The 18,607-nt window shown below is 40.3% G+C and overlaps 1 protein-coding gene across 1 annotated transcript in view; it reads left to right on the top strand.

Annotated features, from left to right (window-relative positions):
• Positions 1-6,251: 6,251 nt before the first annotated feature.
• Positions 6,252-18,607, top strand: part of LOC149305211 (flap endonuclease GEN homolog 1-like) — a 29,454-nt gene continuing 17,098 nt past the window's right edge. Inside the window, exons 1-9 of the mRNA XM_089478006.1 lie at positions 6,252-6,412; positions 8,344-8,530; positions 10,246-10,422; positions 11,263-11,373; positions 14,298-14,371; positions 15,720-15,811; positions 17,008-17,158; positions 17,252-17,288; positions 17,386-17,466. Coding sequence (XP_089334132.1) covers positions 6,252-6,412; positions 8,344-8,530; positions 10,246-10,422; positions 11,263-11,373; positions 14,298-14,371; positions 15,720-15,811; positions 17,008-17,158; positions 17,252-17,288; positions 17,386-17,466 — 1,071 coding nt within the window. The remainder of the gene's footprint in view (positions 6,413-8,343; positions 8,531-10,245; positions 10,423-11,262; positions 11,374-14,297; positions 14,372-15,719; positions 15,812-17,007; positions 17,159-17,251; positions 17,289-17,385; positions 17,467-18,607) is intronic.

The raw sequence follows: 18,607 nt of genomic DNA on the forward strand, positions 1-18,607 counted from the left end.
GATAGTAATTTCTAGGTAGCATTCTAAACCAATAAAATTGTGAAGCTAGTTAGTATGGGGTATGGTCCAAAACTCTGCCTTGTGTATTAAAGTAAAGAAGATGAGGTAGCTTGACCTTTAGATATTTTCATCCAAGTGCACAGTTGTATTTGTGGAATTATTACTTCCTTATTGTAGGAGATATCACTGTTGTTTCTATTCGTTTTCCTAAATACTGTCCTATATTGTAGACAGTTGAGCAAAGAGGACTGTGCAGACATTAGCACAAATATTTAAATCAAAATGGATAATGATGACTGGTGATAACATGCCATATTTCGTCCAGAGCATTTCGCTTTTTACGAAGAGCTAGTGTCCCAATGGTGTTAAATGAGATATTTTGGAAAATCCATAAATGCTTTTTTCTCAAAGAAACCACCTGGATGCATGTCCTACTAAATTCATTGGACATGCATACATTCCCATTGTTTGGTTGTAGTCCTTCACACCTGAGGTTGGCAATATCTGACTGTCCAGGTACTTCTGGACTACAACTCCTATCGCCCCTACCCGACATAATCAATGGTGGAGAATTACAAGAACTGCAGTCCAGCAGCTTCTGGAAGGCCACAAGTTGCCCACCTCTGTGCAGGCAAGCATAGGATTGCAATATAAGGTTACAGTTCTTTGCTTGCTGACTCATGGGCCAAGGAAAACAAAGGGACATAATTCCAAGTAAAATGTACAAAATTGCACTTACATGTGCACACAGGGGCACCTACAACCACCTAATCCCTCTAACTGGTTTTGCCACAGAGAATTTGAGATTAAATAGGCCTTGCTAAGGCATTTATGTTGTTAAACAAAAGTACATATGTGATATCATTTAGCAGAATTCGGCCTTAACTGTTCAGAGAGCCTTAGCATTCATACTTGCTTTGTAAATTTAGCACAAACTGGTGAAACTTGGAGAAGCTGGGGAAAGTACAGCATGCAGGATTGATGCCAATTTGCCACCAGTGAGTAGGTTTGCTTTCTTTTTTGTTAGATCTAATGTTATATAGGTAAGACTCCATTAGATGGCACTGTTTCCATCTTTTGGCTCAAAAGGATTAATTATAGTGTTTTTTGGTTTTTTCCTTCTTACTTTTGATTTTCCATTCACCTGGCCAAATTTCAGTTTACTAAGGCCTGTTACAGACTGCCAAAATAAAGCTGCTTCAGGTCTCTTTGGAGGTATGCTGTTTAAATGCTGCATGCATCCTAAGAATCCGGAAGCTGCACCAAAGCTGCCCTCCAGTGCTTAGGAATGGAGTGTGGCTTTGGCGCGACCTCCGGACTCTTAGGACCCATGCATCATTTAAATAGCATACCCCCAAAGAGACCCGAAGCAGCTTTATTTTGGCAGTCTGTAACAGGCCTAAATGTGCAATTTGATTTTCTGTATAGCAAGAGTTGGCACTGTTTCTGTCTTAAAGATATCTACTTGGAAACAAGTCCTGGTGATTTCACTATGTGAATTGAGTTTGTTTGGGATACTGGATTGCAGCTCCCATCATTACTTACCATTATCTATAAGAGCTAGGACTGATGGGAGATGTATTCCAGCAACATGTAGAGGGTCACCAGTTGTCTAGCCTGTCTTAAAGTCAATTGGATTATTTATTCTATATTTATGGGTCCACATAAAAATGCAGTTTATGTGCGCACACACACATACACACAAAACACACACACAATAAATGCATATTTACAAGCAATCTGTTTTACATGCATGCTGCAGAGTTCGACTTTTCTGAAGGTCCATAGATACATAAGAAGAGCTATGTTGGATCAAGCCAAAAAAGATCTCTTTATTAGTTCAGAATTTCCCTCTCACATTGTGTAAGTACTGCCTGTGGAAATACAAAGGGAGTAGGCCTTGTGTACTTTGGTCCTTCAGCAACTGGTACTAGAGGAATGGGGGCTTTGTGGCTTTCTAGAACCTAAGGGACACCAACGACCTTTTTTTTTCCCCACCTTTGGCCATGCTGATTTGGACTGATAGGAGTTGCAATCCCACAGTATCTGAATCCCACATATTTCCTGTAATGTTGTGTGGCCCGTTGCCTCTGATACTGCAGGTCATCCGTATTCATTGTGGCCAATAAGTTTTGATAGTGTTATTTGTTCCATCCTCTTTTAAAGCAAGTGAGTACCATCATATATAATGGGAATGAGTGCCATAGCTTGTTTTCTGTATGAATTTCCATGATTAGCTCATGGAACTGTTAGCCATTGTTTCTGTCTATGACATTGGTGGATAATGGACAGATATGCATTTGCTAACATAGGCAGGCTTCCATATGGCACAACATAGCTTAATTGTTCCACATGTGGAACTACACTATAGCTGGGAATTCAATGCTACTGGAGCTGCTGGAGCTTCCTGCTCCTCCTGCCCTTCTGTAACCGGTTGAAAATGAGGGAGTGAGTATCTGGATATGTCCCCATAGTCAACTGCAGAATAATTACTTAAATCTATTGAGATGCATTAGAGTCCTCTAGAGATCTCAGCAAATGACTTAATATTTCTGTGCCTGGCTACAGAGACATAACAAGACACTTATTGAATCACCATTCCTCATTCACACGCTCTCCACCAGGTACAGAATGGCTGCAGCAACTCTTCACTAAATCCAGGGACATGAGCTTTGGTCAGTGCAGAAGGAGGAATGGAATGCTAAACTCCGAATCAAACAAAAAATGGCATTTGCAGGTGTGTGAGTGTGTGTGTGTATTCAAGTCACCTATTGACCCCATGAATTCAATAGTGTTTTCTTAGGCAAGGTTTGTTTTTTTTCCTTTTTTTGGTAGTTCCTTCCTCTGAAATGTAGCCTACAGCACCTGGCATTCGTTGGCAGTCTCTCATCCAAGTACCAACCAGAGCTGACCCTTCATAGCTTCCTATGGGATCTGGTACATTTAAGGTATTTGGGTCTGTTATTTGCAGACAGACTTTTACAGTAGACGTTTGCCACCTTATGATATTAACTGGAGGCCAACCATAATGTGTGAAGGAAGTAACCCATCATGACATAAAATCTTGCATGGCACCTAAGGATAGTTTTTGTTTATTTGTTAGTAGCTATAAACAGGACCAAATGAATAACAATAAAAAATGGGGTATTGGCTTGAGTAGGCTTTTTGGTCAAATGTTTCAGTTGCCATCATTTCCAGAATGTCCCAGATGATGCTTTACATTTGTGATCCTTGGCCTTCTACTTCCATCAGCCTTAGCCAGCACAGTCAGTGATGTGAGGTTATGGGGTTTTTAATCCATCAATTTGTGTACAATGGCCAGTAGTCTGTTTTTAATCCAGTATCTGGCATCCTTTTGGTTAGTCCCAACTAGAGTAACATCAAATCACTTGTTAAATGTTGATTCAATAAATAGGTAAATTGCATTGATTCAATGAGTTTACTCTGCTTAGAACTAACAGCTAGATGTAGGCTTATGCAGAATAAAAAGGCGTAAGGGAACCCAGTAGCATCTTTGAGACTAAATGGGGAAAATATATTTCTAGCATAAACTTACTTGGATTGCATTACATTTCATCAAAGCAGACTGTCGTCCACATAAGCTTATGCTGGAAATTTATTTTCCCCAGTTAGTCTCAAAGATGCTACTTGATTTCTTTTTATACTAAAAGAGACTCAGAGGACTCTCCCTTCTGAGTTTAATAGGAGAGACTCTCAGGTAAGTGTGTATAAGATTGCAGCTTTAATTTACTTTAATTACAGTTCTGAGATCCTGTGTGTGAAAATGAAATTGTGTTTTTAAATTCAGTTTCATTCTGTTTGAATTTTTTAAAAGGCTGGAATGAAGAAAAATAACCAGAAGAATCTCAGTCATCTTATACTTGGAGGAGAGACCACTAGGGCACTTAGCACAGGAGAATGGCAAAGAAGAAAGGGGTGTTAATTTAGGCTGGGGATGAAGAGAGGAAAATAACAACAGGATGGATGGAACATGAAAGGCAAAACGTGAGAAGAATAGGAAGGTGTTAGAAAGGAAAAACCACAAATAGAAAGGATAGTCACAAGGAAGGGGAGGGGCAGAAATAAATTAAGGCTCTCATCCTGTGCAGATTTATCTGGGAGTCAACTCCGTTGAATATAATGGGATTTATGCATGAATAAGTGTGCATAGGATTGTGCTGAAATTAATGAATGAAAAGTGAGCAGTGCCTGTTTAAGAGCTTGTTTTACATTTCAAAAAGATGCGCCCTAAATTTGGTTCGCTCTGTGTGACAAATGTTAATTATGAAAAAGTAGCAGTAGTGTAGGGCCAGAAATCCTGTTTTATAAATGTAGTCCAGATGTTGAAGGAAGATAGGTGTGTGCGTCTACCACTGATACCTTTATTATCATCTGAAAGATGTATATGTGGTATTCCTTTTCCAATATGAGATGATTCACACATTAAAACCTTGAAACAAAATGCAATTAAACAATGTATGAAATAAGCAACAGGGGAATAAACAGTGACAAGTAAAAAACAGTGGGCATAATTTAAAGTCTATTAAAAACTGCTTAGAACAACCAGGGCTTTAAAAATGTCAAGGGGGGGGGGCATGCTAGAGGAATAATAATAATAATAATAAAAGTTTTATTTATATACCGCCCTTCTACAAATCAGGGCGATGCACAACAAGGTTAACAATACAATAAACTCCAACAGTACAATATACAGTTACAATATACAAAACCATATCATAATAAAACCTAGACATATTAAAACATTACATCTTCATGCCCATCTAATACTGGCAGAGGAAAGGAGGGGGGAAGGTGAGTACACATTCTGGGGGGAAAATATTCAGGGGTAAGCTTGCTTGAATAGATAGGTTTTCAACCCCTTCTTAAATTGAGGTAGGGAGGTGGCTGCGCGGAGCTCAATGGGCAGCGAGTTCCAGAGGCTGGGGGCCGAGGTCGTGAAGGCCCTCCTAGAAGTAGAAACTAACCTGGCCTCCGGAACTCTTAGAAGTTGCTGCCCAGATGATCTGAGGGTGCGGGGCGGATTATATGGGGAGAGGCGGTCCATCAGATACCCAGGGCCCAAGCCATTTAGGGCTTTATAGGTAACAACCAACACCTTGTATTGCGCCCGGAAGCGAATAGGCAGCCAGTGCAGCTCTTTAAGCACTGGAGTTATATGACTGGCCCTAGATGTATTAGTGACCAGTCGGGCTGCCATATTCTGCACTAATTGCAGCTTCCGGGTATGACACAAGGGTTGCCCCATGTAGAGCGCATTGCAGAAATCCAAACGAGAGGTTACCAGAGCATGTACAACAGTTTCTAGGTCCCTCCGGCCCAGGTAGGGACACAGCTGTCGTATCCGCTGAAGCTGATAACAGGTGCTCCTTACTGTCGCGTCCACTTGAGATGTAAGGTGGAGCGACGAATGGAGCCAATGCAAGGAAGGCCTTACTTCTTATGTCCACCAACATAATATAGATAGAATTGTTATATGGGAGCTGGCTCCCTCTGATCTTAGGGGCCCTAATAGGTTGATATTGGCTGCAGCTGCACTGCAGAAATAATCCAGTTTGACACCGCTTTAACTGCTGTGGCTCCATTCTGTGGTATCCTGGGAATTATAGTTTGCTGTAGCACAGAGCTCTGACATAAAATGTCTCGTAAAACTATAAATCCCAGAATTCCATAGCATGGAGCCATGGCAGTTAAAGTGGTGGCAAACTGGATTATTTCTGCAGTGCAGGTGAAGTCATTGCTATAATTGGTTCTTCAGACGATCTGGTGCCAAGCTGCATAGCATCTTAAAGATGACAACTGTTGCTTTAAATTGGATGCCCGAAGACAATGGTAATTAGTAGAGATGATACAGAACTGGTTATGTTTTTAACTTCTAGCAGTAATGTAGTGGTTATACATCTTGGAGTGTTCAGACCATTTTTATTAAAGGTTTCCATTTACAGTGAGTGCAGTCCCAAAAATGGGCCAGAAAGCAGGCTGGAATGGATCCAAATGATCATTACATTAACAGATAAATTAAGTAAAGAATACTTATGTCATTTCATAATGCTATATCCTGGATGTTTTAAACATGTTTTTAATGGCACTGCAACCCGTGTAGGTTCAGGCTCTCATCCTTACAATATCCGTTATCGAAAAGTCTTGCTGGTTGTAATTTAAGGTTCATTACCAGAGCCCTCAAATGTATTTATGTTGATCTTTGCAGGCAACGTGTCTGAATATTTGGAGTTATGGGAGTGACTAATCTGTGGCAGATCCTGGAACCTGTAAAACAGCATGTTCCCCTCCACAATCTTAAGGGCAAGACATTAGCTGTGGATTTAAGTCTCTGGGTGTGTGAAGCACAAACAGTTAAAAAGATGATGGGAATAGTCACAAAACCTCATCTTAGGTAGGTAAAATGGTATCATTTTATGTAACATGGATTATCTGTAAAACAAGTTGCCTACTTTATGTAGTAGAATAATGTGGACATTGGGTTTATCTTCCCTCCCAATTCTCCCAGAATATGGAAAATACTTTTTAAAAGTGACTTGTTATCTAACTCATTACATTGGATGCAAGCTACAGGAAAAGAGATTCTACCTGAACATTAGGAGGAACTTCCTGACAGTAAGGGCTGTTCGACAGTGGAATGCACTTCCTCGGAAGGTGATAGAGTCTCCTTCCTTGGAGGTCTTTAAACAGAGGCTGGATGGCCATCTGTCAGGGATGCTTTGATTTGGATTTCCTGCATGGCAGGGGGTTGGACTGGATGGCCCTAGTGGTCTCTTCCAACTCTACGATTCTATGATTCTATGAATGTCCTCAGACGGTATTGTGTTGCATTTAGCATTACAAAAATAAGCTTTGAGACATTTTCCACATTTCTTGTTAAAATCAGCCCTCTGGTTTGGAGTGTGCATGGCTAGCGCCACCCCATATAAGTCAGTGGCAGTACATGCATGCAGCCATGCCAACGCAGACATGCACATGTCACCATCCAAGACTTAGGGTCCAAACGGACAGGCCAAAATAAGGCTACTTCGGGTCACTTTGGAGGTATGTTGTTTAAATGACACACACACATCTTAAGAAGCTAGAAGCTGCACCAAAGCTGCACTCCAGTCCTTAGAACTGGAGCATGGCTTTGGTGTGGCTTCCGGCTTCTTAGGACGCATGCATCATTTAAACAGCATACCTCCAAAGTGACCTGAAGCAGCTTTATTTTGGCCTGTCTGTACGGGCTCTTATATGTATTTGAGATCCTGCAGTATTTTGGATCCATGAAGTGGTGATGGTTGAGAACTGAAATGGAGGATTGACTTTATTGTTTTATAAAATACATGCTTACACTTGTGGTAGTGTTGTGTCTTCAGATTGTTGCTAACCTATGGCAATCTCAAGACAAACTGATAATGGGGTTTTGTTGGCAAGACCTGTTCAAAGGGGCTTTGCCTCTAAGCTGAGGGAATGAAACTTACCCACGGTCACCCAGCGGGGTTCTTTAATCGAGTGAAGATTTGAGCCCTGGTCTCTTGGACTTGTTAAATGACCTAAAATATGGTGGGGGGGTGTCGTCCCAGAATAGCATCCGAAAGGTAATTTGAATAAAAAATGAGCAAACATTGTATGTTACATGGCTGCAAAGTAGTGATGGTAGCAATTTTTGCAAAAAGGCACATGTCATACCAACGTTTATTTTAAAAACTTTTGGATTTGTTCTCATTTGCTTTTAATGAAAAAGCTTTAGTGAAAACGTTGTGAAGCTAGAGTGAGAGCTGTAAAAATGTGTTAATGTGTTTAGGTTAATAATTTTGGGGGGAAAAAACAATGAAAATTTTAAGCATGAAAATAAATGAATCAGCCCTATATGGGTTACTGATGTCTGGTAGGAGGTATCCGTTGATATTGATTAATTTATTTTAGTTACATGTATAAGATATAGGAAGTAAGGGATAAAGAAAGGAGCATAGTTAAAAATGGATTGCTCTGGTGCATCCTCACCAATACCTGCAGGGCAGCTGGTGATGCAATGAGTCTGTTCAGGGTTAGCCTGAACTTGAAAAGAGCTATTCAAGGTGTTGAACTGTATCCTCAAAATAGATTCAGTGCTTTGGATCGCTACGTTAAAGTTCAGGCTAAATCCCTGAACAGACTAATTGTATCACTGCCATGAAAGTCAAGATTCTCGAGACAGAGAAGCCACCAGCCACCACTGTCCCTTTGTGAAAATGTGCTTGCTTATGCATGCACCGCAATAAATATTTAGCTAACATTCTGTTAACAATAGGTGCCAGCAACCATCTTGCACAAAAATGACTTCACTCTCTTATATTACAGGAATCTTTTCTTTCGGCTCTCTTTTTTAACACTGATGGATATCCATCTGGTGTTTGTCATGGAAGGAGACCCTCCAAAACTGAAAGCAAACACAATGGAGAAGAGGACAGAGATTCGATTTGGACCATCTAAGAAGTCTAGGACTGCAAGAACAGGGAGATCTCGTTTTAAGTCTTTACTGAAAGAGGTAACTTGTCATGGTTGGTTGTATTTTCAGGGTACTGTATATTGCCAGTATTGCAGGCATGAATATTATTTAAAATCATATACAGTCTGCCCTTCCTTTACGTGGGGATCCGTTCTAGACCCCCCACTTAAAGGGAATCCCACTTATGCCCGAGCCCCATTTAAATGAATGGGGCTTGTACATGCGGCAGCACGGCGGCATGCACGCACCACAGGCGTGCGCCCCATTGTTCTTTATGGGACACGCCTCCCCTTCTCCCAGCGTGGCTTTCACCATATGCTAAAAGCTGCGTAAAGCACGCCTGCGTATGACGCGGGCACACTGTATTATATCTGACCTGCTCTAGTTTTACCAGAATTTGGAATGCATAGAATAAAGCTGAGTGCCATTTTGTCATCAAGCTTATGATGTTTTAATACATTTTCAAACACACGAGCATTGTGCTGGTCACTGGTTTTCTGTAGGTTTAAATCCTACCTCATTTAGGATAAGAAGTTATTGCAATCCCCATACAGACTGCCAAAATAAAGCTACTTTGGTTCACTTTGGAGGTATGCTGTTTAAATTATGCATGCATCCTAACAGTTTGGAAGCCTCGCCAAAGCCTAAGGACTGGAGCACAGCTTTGGCACAGCTTCCGGACTCTTAGGACGCATGCATCATTTAAACAGCACACCTCCAAAGTGACCTGAAGCAGCTTTATTTTGGCCTGTCTGTATGGGGCCGTACTGAAGGGTTTGTTTGTTTGTTTGTTTGTTTGTTTTTTGGCATGGTGGTTAGATTTGTCAAGTAACATATGTCAGCATTCTGTCTATTTCCATAGATTGTTGAAGTTCTGTCATTTTTGTTCTGTGACCCAGTGGGCATGATGACTGATCACTCAGTTGGGAGTGGAGAACTCATGGCCTTTAAGATGAGGTTGAACTTCAGCTTCCATCTTCCTTCACCACTGACTGTGCTGGCTAGGCAAATGGAAGCTACAGTTCAACATTTAAAGTTGCTACCTTTGGATAAGGGCTTACATACAAGAATGGATCAGTGTCCTTATAGCAATAGCAATAGGATTTACATTTCTATACCACTTATCAGTGAACTCAGCACGCTCTAAGCAGTTACCAACCTACAAAAGGATGTAAGGCTGAGTCAGCCTTGGAGCCTTGGGATCAAACTCACAACCTTGAGGCTGCAATACTGGCATTTAACCATTGTGCCACCAAGGCTCATAGCAACAAATAAGTGCAAGGTGATTGAAAAATGGAGCAGTTTATTGTAGAATTCTTTAAAAGGGTAAATCTCTGCCTAGCATCTGCTTGATACTGGAGCCCTGACAAAGTTACAGGGTTCATCTAGCACTCAGAATATACTATGTAGGTTTTTATCACTATAAATTCTTTAAGGCAGGAAGTGAGACCCATGTGGCCCAATATATGCTGTTGGACTTTAAGCCCTAGCAATCCTAGCCAGCACAGCCAATTGAGGAATGGTGGGAGTTGCAGACCAATGATATCTGGAGGGCTGCAGGATTTCCATCCTGCCCTACTGTGTTTTCTCTTTAAATATAGGTACAGCTCAATAGCTCAATAGCTTAGTTTAGGGATCTGTGATGCTTTACTCTGAAGAACGTTTGGTAGAAGTATATTTCAACTGCTGTCCCCCTAAATAGACTCATGCTTTAGCTCTTATTGCTTCTTCTCTTGACCTTTTTGCTTCCTCAGTGCCTTGAGATGCTAGAGTGCTTAGGAGTCCCTTGGGTTCAAGCAGCTGGTGAAGCAGAGGCCATGTGTGCTTACCTGAATGCCAGTGGCTATGTGGATGGCTGCATCACGAACGATGGTGATGCCTTCCTTTATGGTGCTCAAACAGTTTACCGGAATTTTACTATGAACATAAAGGTAATCCCTGGGGCTATGGCAAAATGTGCTTCCTTTGGATTAAACAGAACAAAACTAAACTTGATAGGCTGAACAACTATACTGTTGCTATTCTTCTGTTTTTTTGTGGAGCAGGGGGAGACTTCATATCATTTTGGATTAATTGAGTCTGGGAGTAAGATCCATTAATCTTACATTTGAATAGACCTGTCTGAAATTGTAAGTCTTAGCTGCACTGTGCAATAGCACTGTAAAACAATAAACCCGCCTAGGCTACAGTTTGGCATTACTTTAGTGGTAACTAAAATAGCCCATTAGCGAGGGTTGCTAGGAGCTGCAAGTAAATAATATCTGAAGGGCTAGGTGTGTGTGTCCCCCACCCCCCATGGCATGTGAAATATGAATGAAAAATGAGAAGTATGAGGAGCTGGCTTCTACATGTGCTGCAATTTCTATATGGTTCTGAGCAAAGCCTCACCTGCCAGTCCCCCCATCCACACAGCAGTCAATGGCTGTCTTGTGGCCATGTTTAGTGGTGATGTTACTTTTTTTTCTTTCTTTCCTTCTTTGCTTTGTTTTTGTTTTAGCAGAGAAAGCTTATTCAGTTCTCAATGAATAAATGTAGAAAGCAGCCATTATTAATGCTTTGGGTTACAACTTTAATCAGAGCTTGGGGGTGAAATACTTCTTTTTTTGCCCTATAGCTTCCAGAATCCCCTAGCCTGCACAGGCCCTGGTTGTACAGACCTGAAGATTGTGGGAGTTGTAGCCCCAAAGTGTAACATTTCCAACCTTGATTAATGCCATACTCAAGATGATTCCATTGCAGATATAATTGCCATCTTGTTATATTTTTTACAGGACCCACATGTTGACTGCTATTCAATATCAGCTATTGAGAAGAAACTAGGATGCAGCAGAGAGTCTCTGATTGGATTGGCCATTCTGCTCGGCTGTGATTATCTCCCTAAGGTAAAGAGGCAGAGCAAAAATGAATGTAAATGGGGTTTTTATTATGTGCCTTCAAGTCATTTCTGACTTATGGCAACCCAGAGTAAACCTACCATAAGGTTTTCTTTTGAAAAAATATAGAGGTGGCATTTACCATTGCCATCCTCTTGAAGCCAAGAGGACGTGAGTTACTCAGGGTCACTCAATGGATGTCCATGGCTGAGTAGGGATTCAAATTCTGCTCTTCCAATGTCCTGCTCCAACACTCAAACCACTGCACCGCACCAACTCTCAGCATAATATAACTGCACTTGGTGTTTTTTTCTGTCAGCTACTAACAGTTTGATTCTAGAGTAGGGTGGGGGAAAATGTGGCCTTGCAAATCTTTTGGCCTAAAATCCTCATTGGCCCCAGCCAGCCTATGATAAAAAGGATTGTGGGAATTGTAGTTCAATTTATCTCTTCTCTGCAAATGAGACTTGCATTAATATGCAATGCACTCCCTGAAGGAGAAAAGAAAATCTTCCCCATGTGCTACATTTGAAATTTAGCCCTATTAGTAGGTCACATTGAATCATGGTATTCTACCAAACCTTAAATCAGGAGTGCACAATGTGTGGCTCGATAGATGTGGTTGAACAATCATTCCCATCACCCTTTCCCCTGCAGCCCAATAATACCTGGAAGGTTGTGGTTGGGTTGCAACTATTCTGCTTTAAAAGTTTCAGCCTTCTGCCACTCATATTTAAAGTTGCCATTGTGCCCTGGCAGCTTCTAACAGTGATAACTGCAGGTGGCTGGTGAGTTTCCCAGTTCTGTTCCTCTTCTCCATAAGCAAATCATTCTTCAGTAGTGTCAACTTCATTTTCTGATGTTATTTGTACCTTAAAGATATCAATACACTGTATTGTTTGATAGCTTTGTTTTTGCTTTCAGCTGGCAAATACTGCAATGCAGGAATAGCATGTCTAACTGCAACATCCTTATGTGTCTCCTTGATATTTTTGTTTCTTTGTTTAGCTGATGCAGCTGTCTAAATAAAAATGTTCCAGTGTTTTGCAGCCTGCTTTCCATTTCAAAATATCATCACCCTTATCTAACCTGCTGTTTCCCATCCATTTTGCTCAGCTTGGTATTGGTGTTTTATCTGCTGACATATCTTGGTCCAAGTATAGTTAACAATTCTATTCGGCCTGCTCCTGTATGAAAAGTGAGCTAAGCAGTTTATAGATTTTCAAATACCCCTGTTTTATAAGAAGTGTAATATCTGAGAGACCATTCTGTAATGTGATTAATTTCAGAAGCATGCTGGGGCGAGGGATTTTCTTTGCTGTTATAATTCTTTGCACATTCTCTTAATAGTCACCTGTCGACTAGTAATGAATAGCACTTTTGTTAGCGGTACATCTCTCCAGTTATCAGCTTGCCTTTGCTAGAGGATGTTCACTTTTCAATATCTAATCTGTATTAGTTGCACGTTTGGGTTTTCTGCCTGAGTTTTAACTTCACAAAAGATCTAGGGTTCCCTGTTTCTCTGCCTAAGTCTTAGAAGCCCTAGATGACATGGCCCTTGGTGAGGGATTTTACAAGGCACAGTACAATATGTTCAAAGGCCAAATGTCACAGCCTCAAAAGATGACATGAATGAACCTTGAAATCCGAATTCATGCCCATCAAGTTGTTATGGTTGCTTCTTTCCCATCAGTGCTTTACAAATCCCAGGTACCTACAGTCCACTGCCTCATGCTTCTGATGTCAAAAAAATGACTTTGCTTTATTTGGATAACAGTTCTGATCGTATCTTTCAGATGTAGCTGACCACTACTTTCCTGTATATGTGTATCCTTCTAAATCAGGGATGGGAATCATGTAGTCTTTTGAATGTTATTGGACTGCAGCTCCCAGGGGCCCTAGCCAACATAGGCACTGGTGAGGAATGCTGGGACCTGCAATTAATTAATGTTTGGAGGGTTGCATGATTACCTCCTGTGTTTTTTCTTCAGTGTGTTGGTGCACACTGCCCACTAAACTTCATCAGTCTTCACATTTGTGTACAGCCTAATTCCTCTGGTGCCAGACTTAATTCCATAGTCACCTTCCTTGTGATTATGTCAATGCCGTTCATATATTTTAAAATGGCAAAATTGGTGGTTTCACACAAATTTGTTGCAGTGCAAAATGAACTGCAGTCTTGCTTGAAGAAGCGGAGGTGTTGTATAATTTCTTGGAGTACATGCATTTTACTCATTTTGATTAGGAACTGACTTTTTTTACAAAACTGGAAGCGACAGATACATCAAAGACATCCAATAGGCCAGAGAAAGAACCCCAAATTTGGTTGGTGGTTTCTTTCTCTGGCCTATTGGGTTGGGTAGCAAAACCTGAAAACTGGCTGCAGCTACAGAGCAAAGCTCCGTGGTTTGTTTAGCCCAGATATGGGCAGCCCTCTGGCTACATGTGGCCCAGTGTGCATTTTTGTGCCCCCCTCCACATTTGGTGCTACTGCATCAAATTTCAGCCGTGTGGCACTTTTTAAAAAATTGTTATTTTTTTTATACACATTTCCCTGGCATATTTTGTTTTAGCTTTGAAGCCAGGTTTCTGAGAAATCACAAGTAAAAGAAACCACATATTGTTGCCACTATACTGCTCAGGCGGATCTGCAGCCTGCAGAAGGATCCAGGGGGTGAAATTGGTGCCTGAAACCACTAAAATTGCCCTTTCTGGTTTAGCAGCTCCAGATGCCTGTGGGAGCAAGTGGGCAGTGTGCCTCATTGCACTTTAATGCAGTAACACATACACACACCTTCATCAGGCTTATCATTATGTCCAAGCATACCTATTGCAAAAACAAAGGTATGTTTCTGCTGCAGCGGTTTACAGGGTGCTGTTATACATTTATCTGGACTGTTTCACTCTTTTTAATATTCTGTTTTCTCTAAAAGGGTGTCCCTGGAGTTGGAAAAGAACAGGCTTTAAGACTGATTAGCACTTTGGGAGAACAGAGTTTACTGCAAAGGTATAATTTATCTTGTCTTCTAAATTCCAGCCATCTTTTCTGAACAAGTAGTTTCAAAGAATAAGTAGTTTCCAAGCTTTAGAATTTAACAAATGTGATTTATTCTTCAAACTATACTGTTTAATTGGGAAGCTTCTTAATAGGAATAATGGTATTATAAACCAGTTAGTTAGTTAAACCTTTTAAAGTTCTGTTCTCCAGCTACAAAGATATTTCTAGCTCATGGCCACAGGGCTAAAAAATATAAAATAAAAGGAAGAAGGGATGAGGAAGGATAAGGAGAAAAGCAACCTTCTGCACCAAAACTTAAATGTAATTGTATAGTTATGGTCATAGCCAGTTTGAATTGAAACTGTTCAGGGAGAGGAAGAATTACGCTATGCTGGTGTTTTGGCTGAGATATTAGGTTGGCTCTGCTTCCCACTTCTTCTGAAGCTTCATGAATTCCTTTATAAATTTTAAACATATTTTCATGCTATATCTTTTTGTAAAATATAATTTTATTGATACATTTATTTAGCAGAGCTCACATCATGTTATGATTTTATTTCAAAGCTAACCTCCTAATTTATTGGAACATATCTGCATTGGGTTATTTACCATGTGTCCCAATTTTGGAGAGAAAATGGGATATAAATAAAGTTAATAGTAAGTTGATAATATAAGTGTAGCATGTGTGTTCAGACCATTCATTATGTCCAAGCATACCTATTGCAAAAACAAAGGTATGTTTCTGCTGCAGCGGACCATGGCTAACATTATATATATATATATATATATATATATATATATATGATCTTCAGAGCTTGGCAAAGCTATTTTTCTGGACTATAGCTCTCAGAATGCCCTAGCCAGTGTGGCTAGTGAACAGCTTTTCCAAGCTCTGCCAATATTTTCTTCTTCTTGGAATCTGAAAACTAGCTCATGCCTCTAGAAAGGATCCAGTTGCTTTGAAACATTCAATGCTTGGTAAAATTCATAAATGCAAATACTTATAATTGTAATATATCAGGGGCAGCCAAAGCACAGCTCATGGACTATATGGTAATCACCAAGGCGTCTAGGGACTCCACAACACTCCAGGAGAGACCAGGTAGTAACCTGGAAATTGAGTATTTTAATTTTGAATTTTGATAAAGGTTTAGAAAATTTATGAGGAGCATAGCAGAAGAAGGGATAGCTCTGATTTCCCATGGTGGTCCAACATAGCCCTCAGCTCCTGACAGTTGCGCACCCCTATATGTACAAGATGACATTTATAAGTTAGGCAGTCTGTAATACAGATGTGAGCTATATTGCTTGAGCAGCCAATGATTTGTGCTATACTCGTGATTTAATCTTGTTTTAGATTTGAGCACTGGAAAGACCACTTCCAGTCCAGTAATATCCCACCCATACAGCATAAGAAGTTGGCTCACTGTGCTGTGTGCCACCATCCAGGTAAGAGAAGAACAATGTACAATAGCTTCCCCTTAAATTTATACAGAAAGTGGCATAAGAAGAGATTAACTTGAGCAGCCACTGACTAATAAATGAGAAGTGATCAGAAATGTATTTTCTCTCTAAAGAAAGATATAAGCTTCTTGCCAAAGCAACAGGGTAGTGACAACTTTATAAGTATAATCTGTATGTAAGTATAATGTGTATATCATTGGATGATATAGCGTACCTTTTGCTGCTCTTTGGTTAGCTGTGTTTCATCCTTTAAATAGTAGTTCTATGACTCAGTCTTTAATATTCAAATGTTGTGGTAAACTGTGATGTAGTATTGTTCCAAGGAGCCTTGGGATTATGTCCTTTCTTTCCCCCCCCCCCCCCAACTTTGCATATGATACTCATATGCATGTGCAAAGTATAGTTTGTTGAGGGCAGGTAAAAGAGCAAACCATGGATTTCCACCAAACCAAGAAAGGAAGGAAAGAATGGTCATGATTCACTGGAAGAGACACCAGCATTTAATGCCCCAGACCATAGGTTGGCTTCATGGTCTGAATCTAATCTCCCAACCAGAGCAGACCTGTTGTATCAGTGAGATTAACCTAGTTGTTGACTCACCATTTAACAACTGATTCAGGTCCTCTTTAATTTAAACTCATCAGTAGGGTTCAGGCCTATGTCTGAACCATGCCACAGGGATAAGGAAATCTTAACACACACATTCACACTCTCATTAAACATTAATTATTGAAGACTTGATTTCCCACTTTCTGAACATTGGGAAAGTCTGTCTTTAATGTTTGTTGATGTATGTGTGGGGTGTATTTATTGTGGAATTTTGTTTGAGGGGGATGTATTTGTTTTTGTGTTTGTATATAGCCCAGTTGGGATGTTTGTTCTTATTAGTATATTAATAAAAAGCTTTTTTTAACATTAATTATTGAAAGTTTAAGCTCCCATCTTAACTTTTAAGCCTTCTGTTCACAAAAGGAGAGGTGTGCTCACAGACGTGTCTTCTTGGATCAGCATGATAAGTTAGGATCCCAGTATATGGTTACGTGGATAATTATTTGATTATATTATTCCCCCTATACACATCAAAAAGCTTGGGACACACTGTTTTAAGGAATTTAAAAGAATGCAACTCTCCATTTCAACAGGTGTATTTTATCTGTTGTCTTGCTCCCATTTCCCTGTAGGATCTTCCAAAGAACATGGGCAAACTGGGTGTCATCTCTGTGGCACTGTGGGGTATTGTGAACCCCATGATGCTGAGTACTGCTGTCCTTGTGACTGGCATGCTTCTGAGAGACACTGGAGAGCCAATTCAGTGGAGGAAGCTGTCAGAAAGTAGGTGTGCTTCTATCTGCTCCTAATTCCTTGGGGAATCTGTACAATATTCTCATGGCTACCTGACTCTTAACATGTACACTTTGTTTGCAGAAAAGCCATAGCATGTGAAGGCTTTCCATTTCCTGAGGTAATTTAAACACCCCCTTCCCCCTACGAGGAAATTGCTTTCTTAAAATTTTCTTATCTAAACACCTGCTTCTTTTACCTTTTGTCTCCCTGTCAAGGTTATCAGAGAGTATCTCATCAGCAAAGACAAACTGATGAAGCTAAATGAGTGTCAAAGGCCAAACTTACTCACCTTTCAGGTACAGAAAAAAGATACCAACTTTTGCTGGCTAAAGTGGTGTCCCTTCAGGCCTCTTTATAGGTGATGAATCATAGAATTGTAGAGTTGTGAGAGACCACAAGGGCCATCCAGTCCAACCCCCTGCCATGCAGGAAATCGTAAAGCATCCCCAACAGATGGCTACCCATCCTCTGTTTAAAGACCTTCAAGGAAGGAGACTCCATCATGCTCCAAGGGAGTGTGTTTCACTGTTGAATAGCTCTTACTGTCAGAAAGTTCCTCCTAATGTTGAGGTGGAACCTCTGTTCCTGGAGCTTGCATCCATTGTTCCGTGTTCTAGACTCTGGAGCAGCAGTTATACTCAAGGCTTGGAAACATTAATTTTATTGGACTATGACTCCCAAATTCTGTAATCCAAAACTGTATAATTTCTAAGCTCTGGTTATACTTGGCATTTTATCTGTTAAAGGAATCTTTGTATAAATATGAGTCTTTTAAGGAAATAATTGATGCACAAAAATATTAGTGCTGAATTACTTGATTTTAAAAATGTGCATTAATTGTGACTGCTTCTAATCACTGTAAAGAGAAACTACAGCACCTTCAAATCATAGAAAAATAAAAATTATTCATCACAGTACTGCCAAGTAAAGTACTTTGAAAGCCCATTGATTTCAATAGCAGAAAAACACACGCTTAGCTGATATCCATTGACCTCAGTGGTTCTTTATTTTGGTCTGGCCACACTGCAGAATTAATGCAGTTTGACACCACTTTAACTGTCACTGCTCCATCTTGTGGAATCCTGGGATTTGTAGTTTGTTCTGCCTACAGAGCTCTCCAACAGAGAAAACGAAATATCTCACAAAACTTCCAGACCAAAAATTCTATAGCGTGGCAGTTAAAGCAGTGTCAAACTGCATTAATTCTGCAGTGTAGTGTAATGATACTGTAGTGTAATGATCTGCTGCCTGAAACAGACCTCTTCACCTTGACCAATGGTATAGCCACCCCTGGTTGAAACTGCTAAGGAAACTATTTAGGAAAGATTTTCCTCATGTCTAATATTTTTAAAATGTTCTTCACATATCTGTCCTAAAGGGATGGCTTATCACAATTTATTTATATCTTTATATCTTCTGGGTAAGTGTGCCCACTCT

This window comes from Sceloporus occidentalis, unplaced genomic scaffold (genome assembly GCF_023333645.1).
Source record: "Sceloporus occidentalis isolate IW3139 unplaced genomic scaffold, rSceOcc1.0.p SCAF_12, whole genome shotgun sequence".
Lineage (NCBI taxonomy): Eukaryota > Metazoa > Chordata > Lepidosauria > Squamata > Phrynosomatidae > Sceloporus > Sceloporus occidentalis.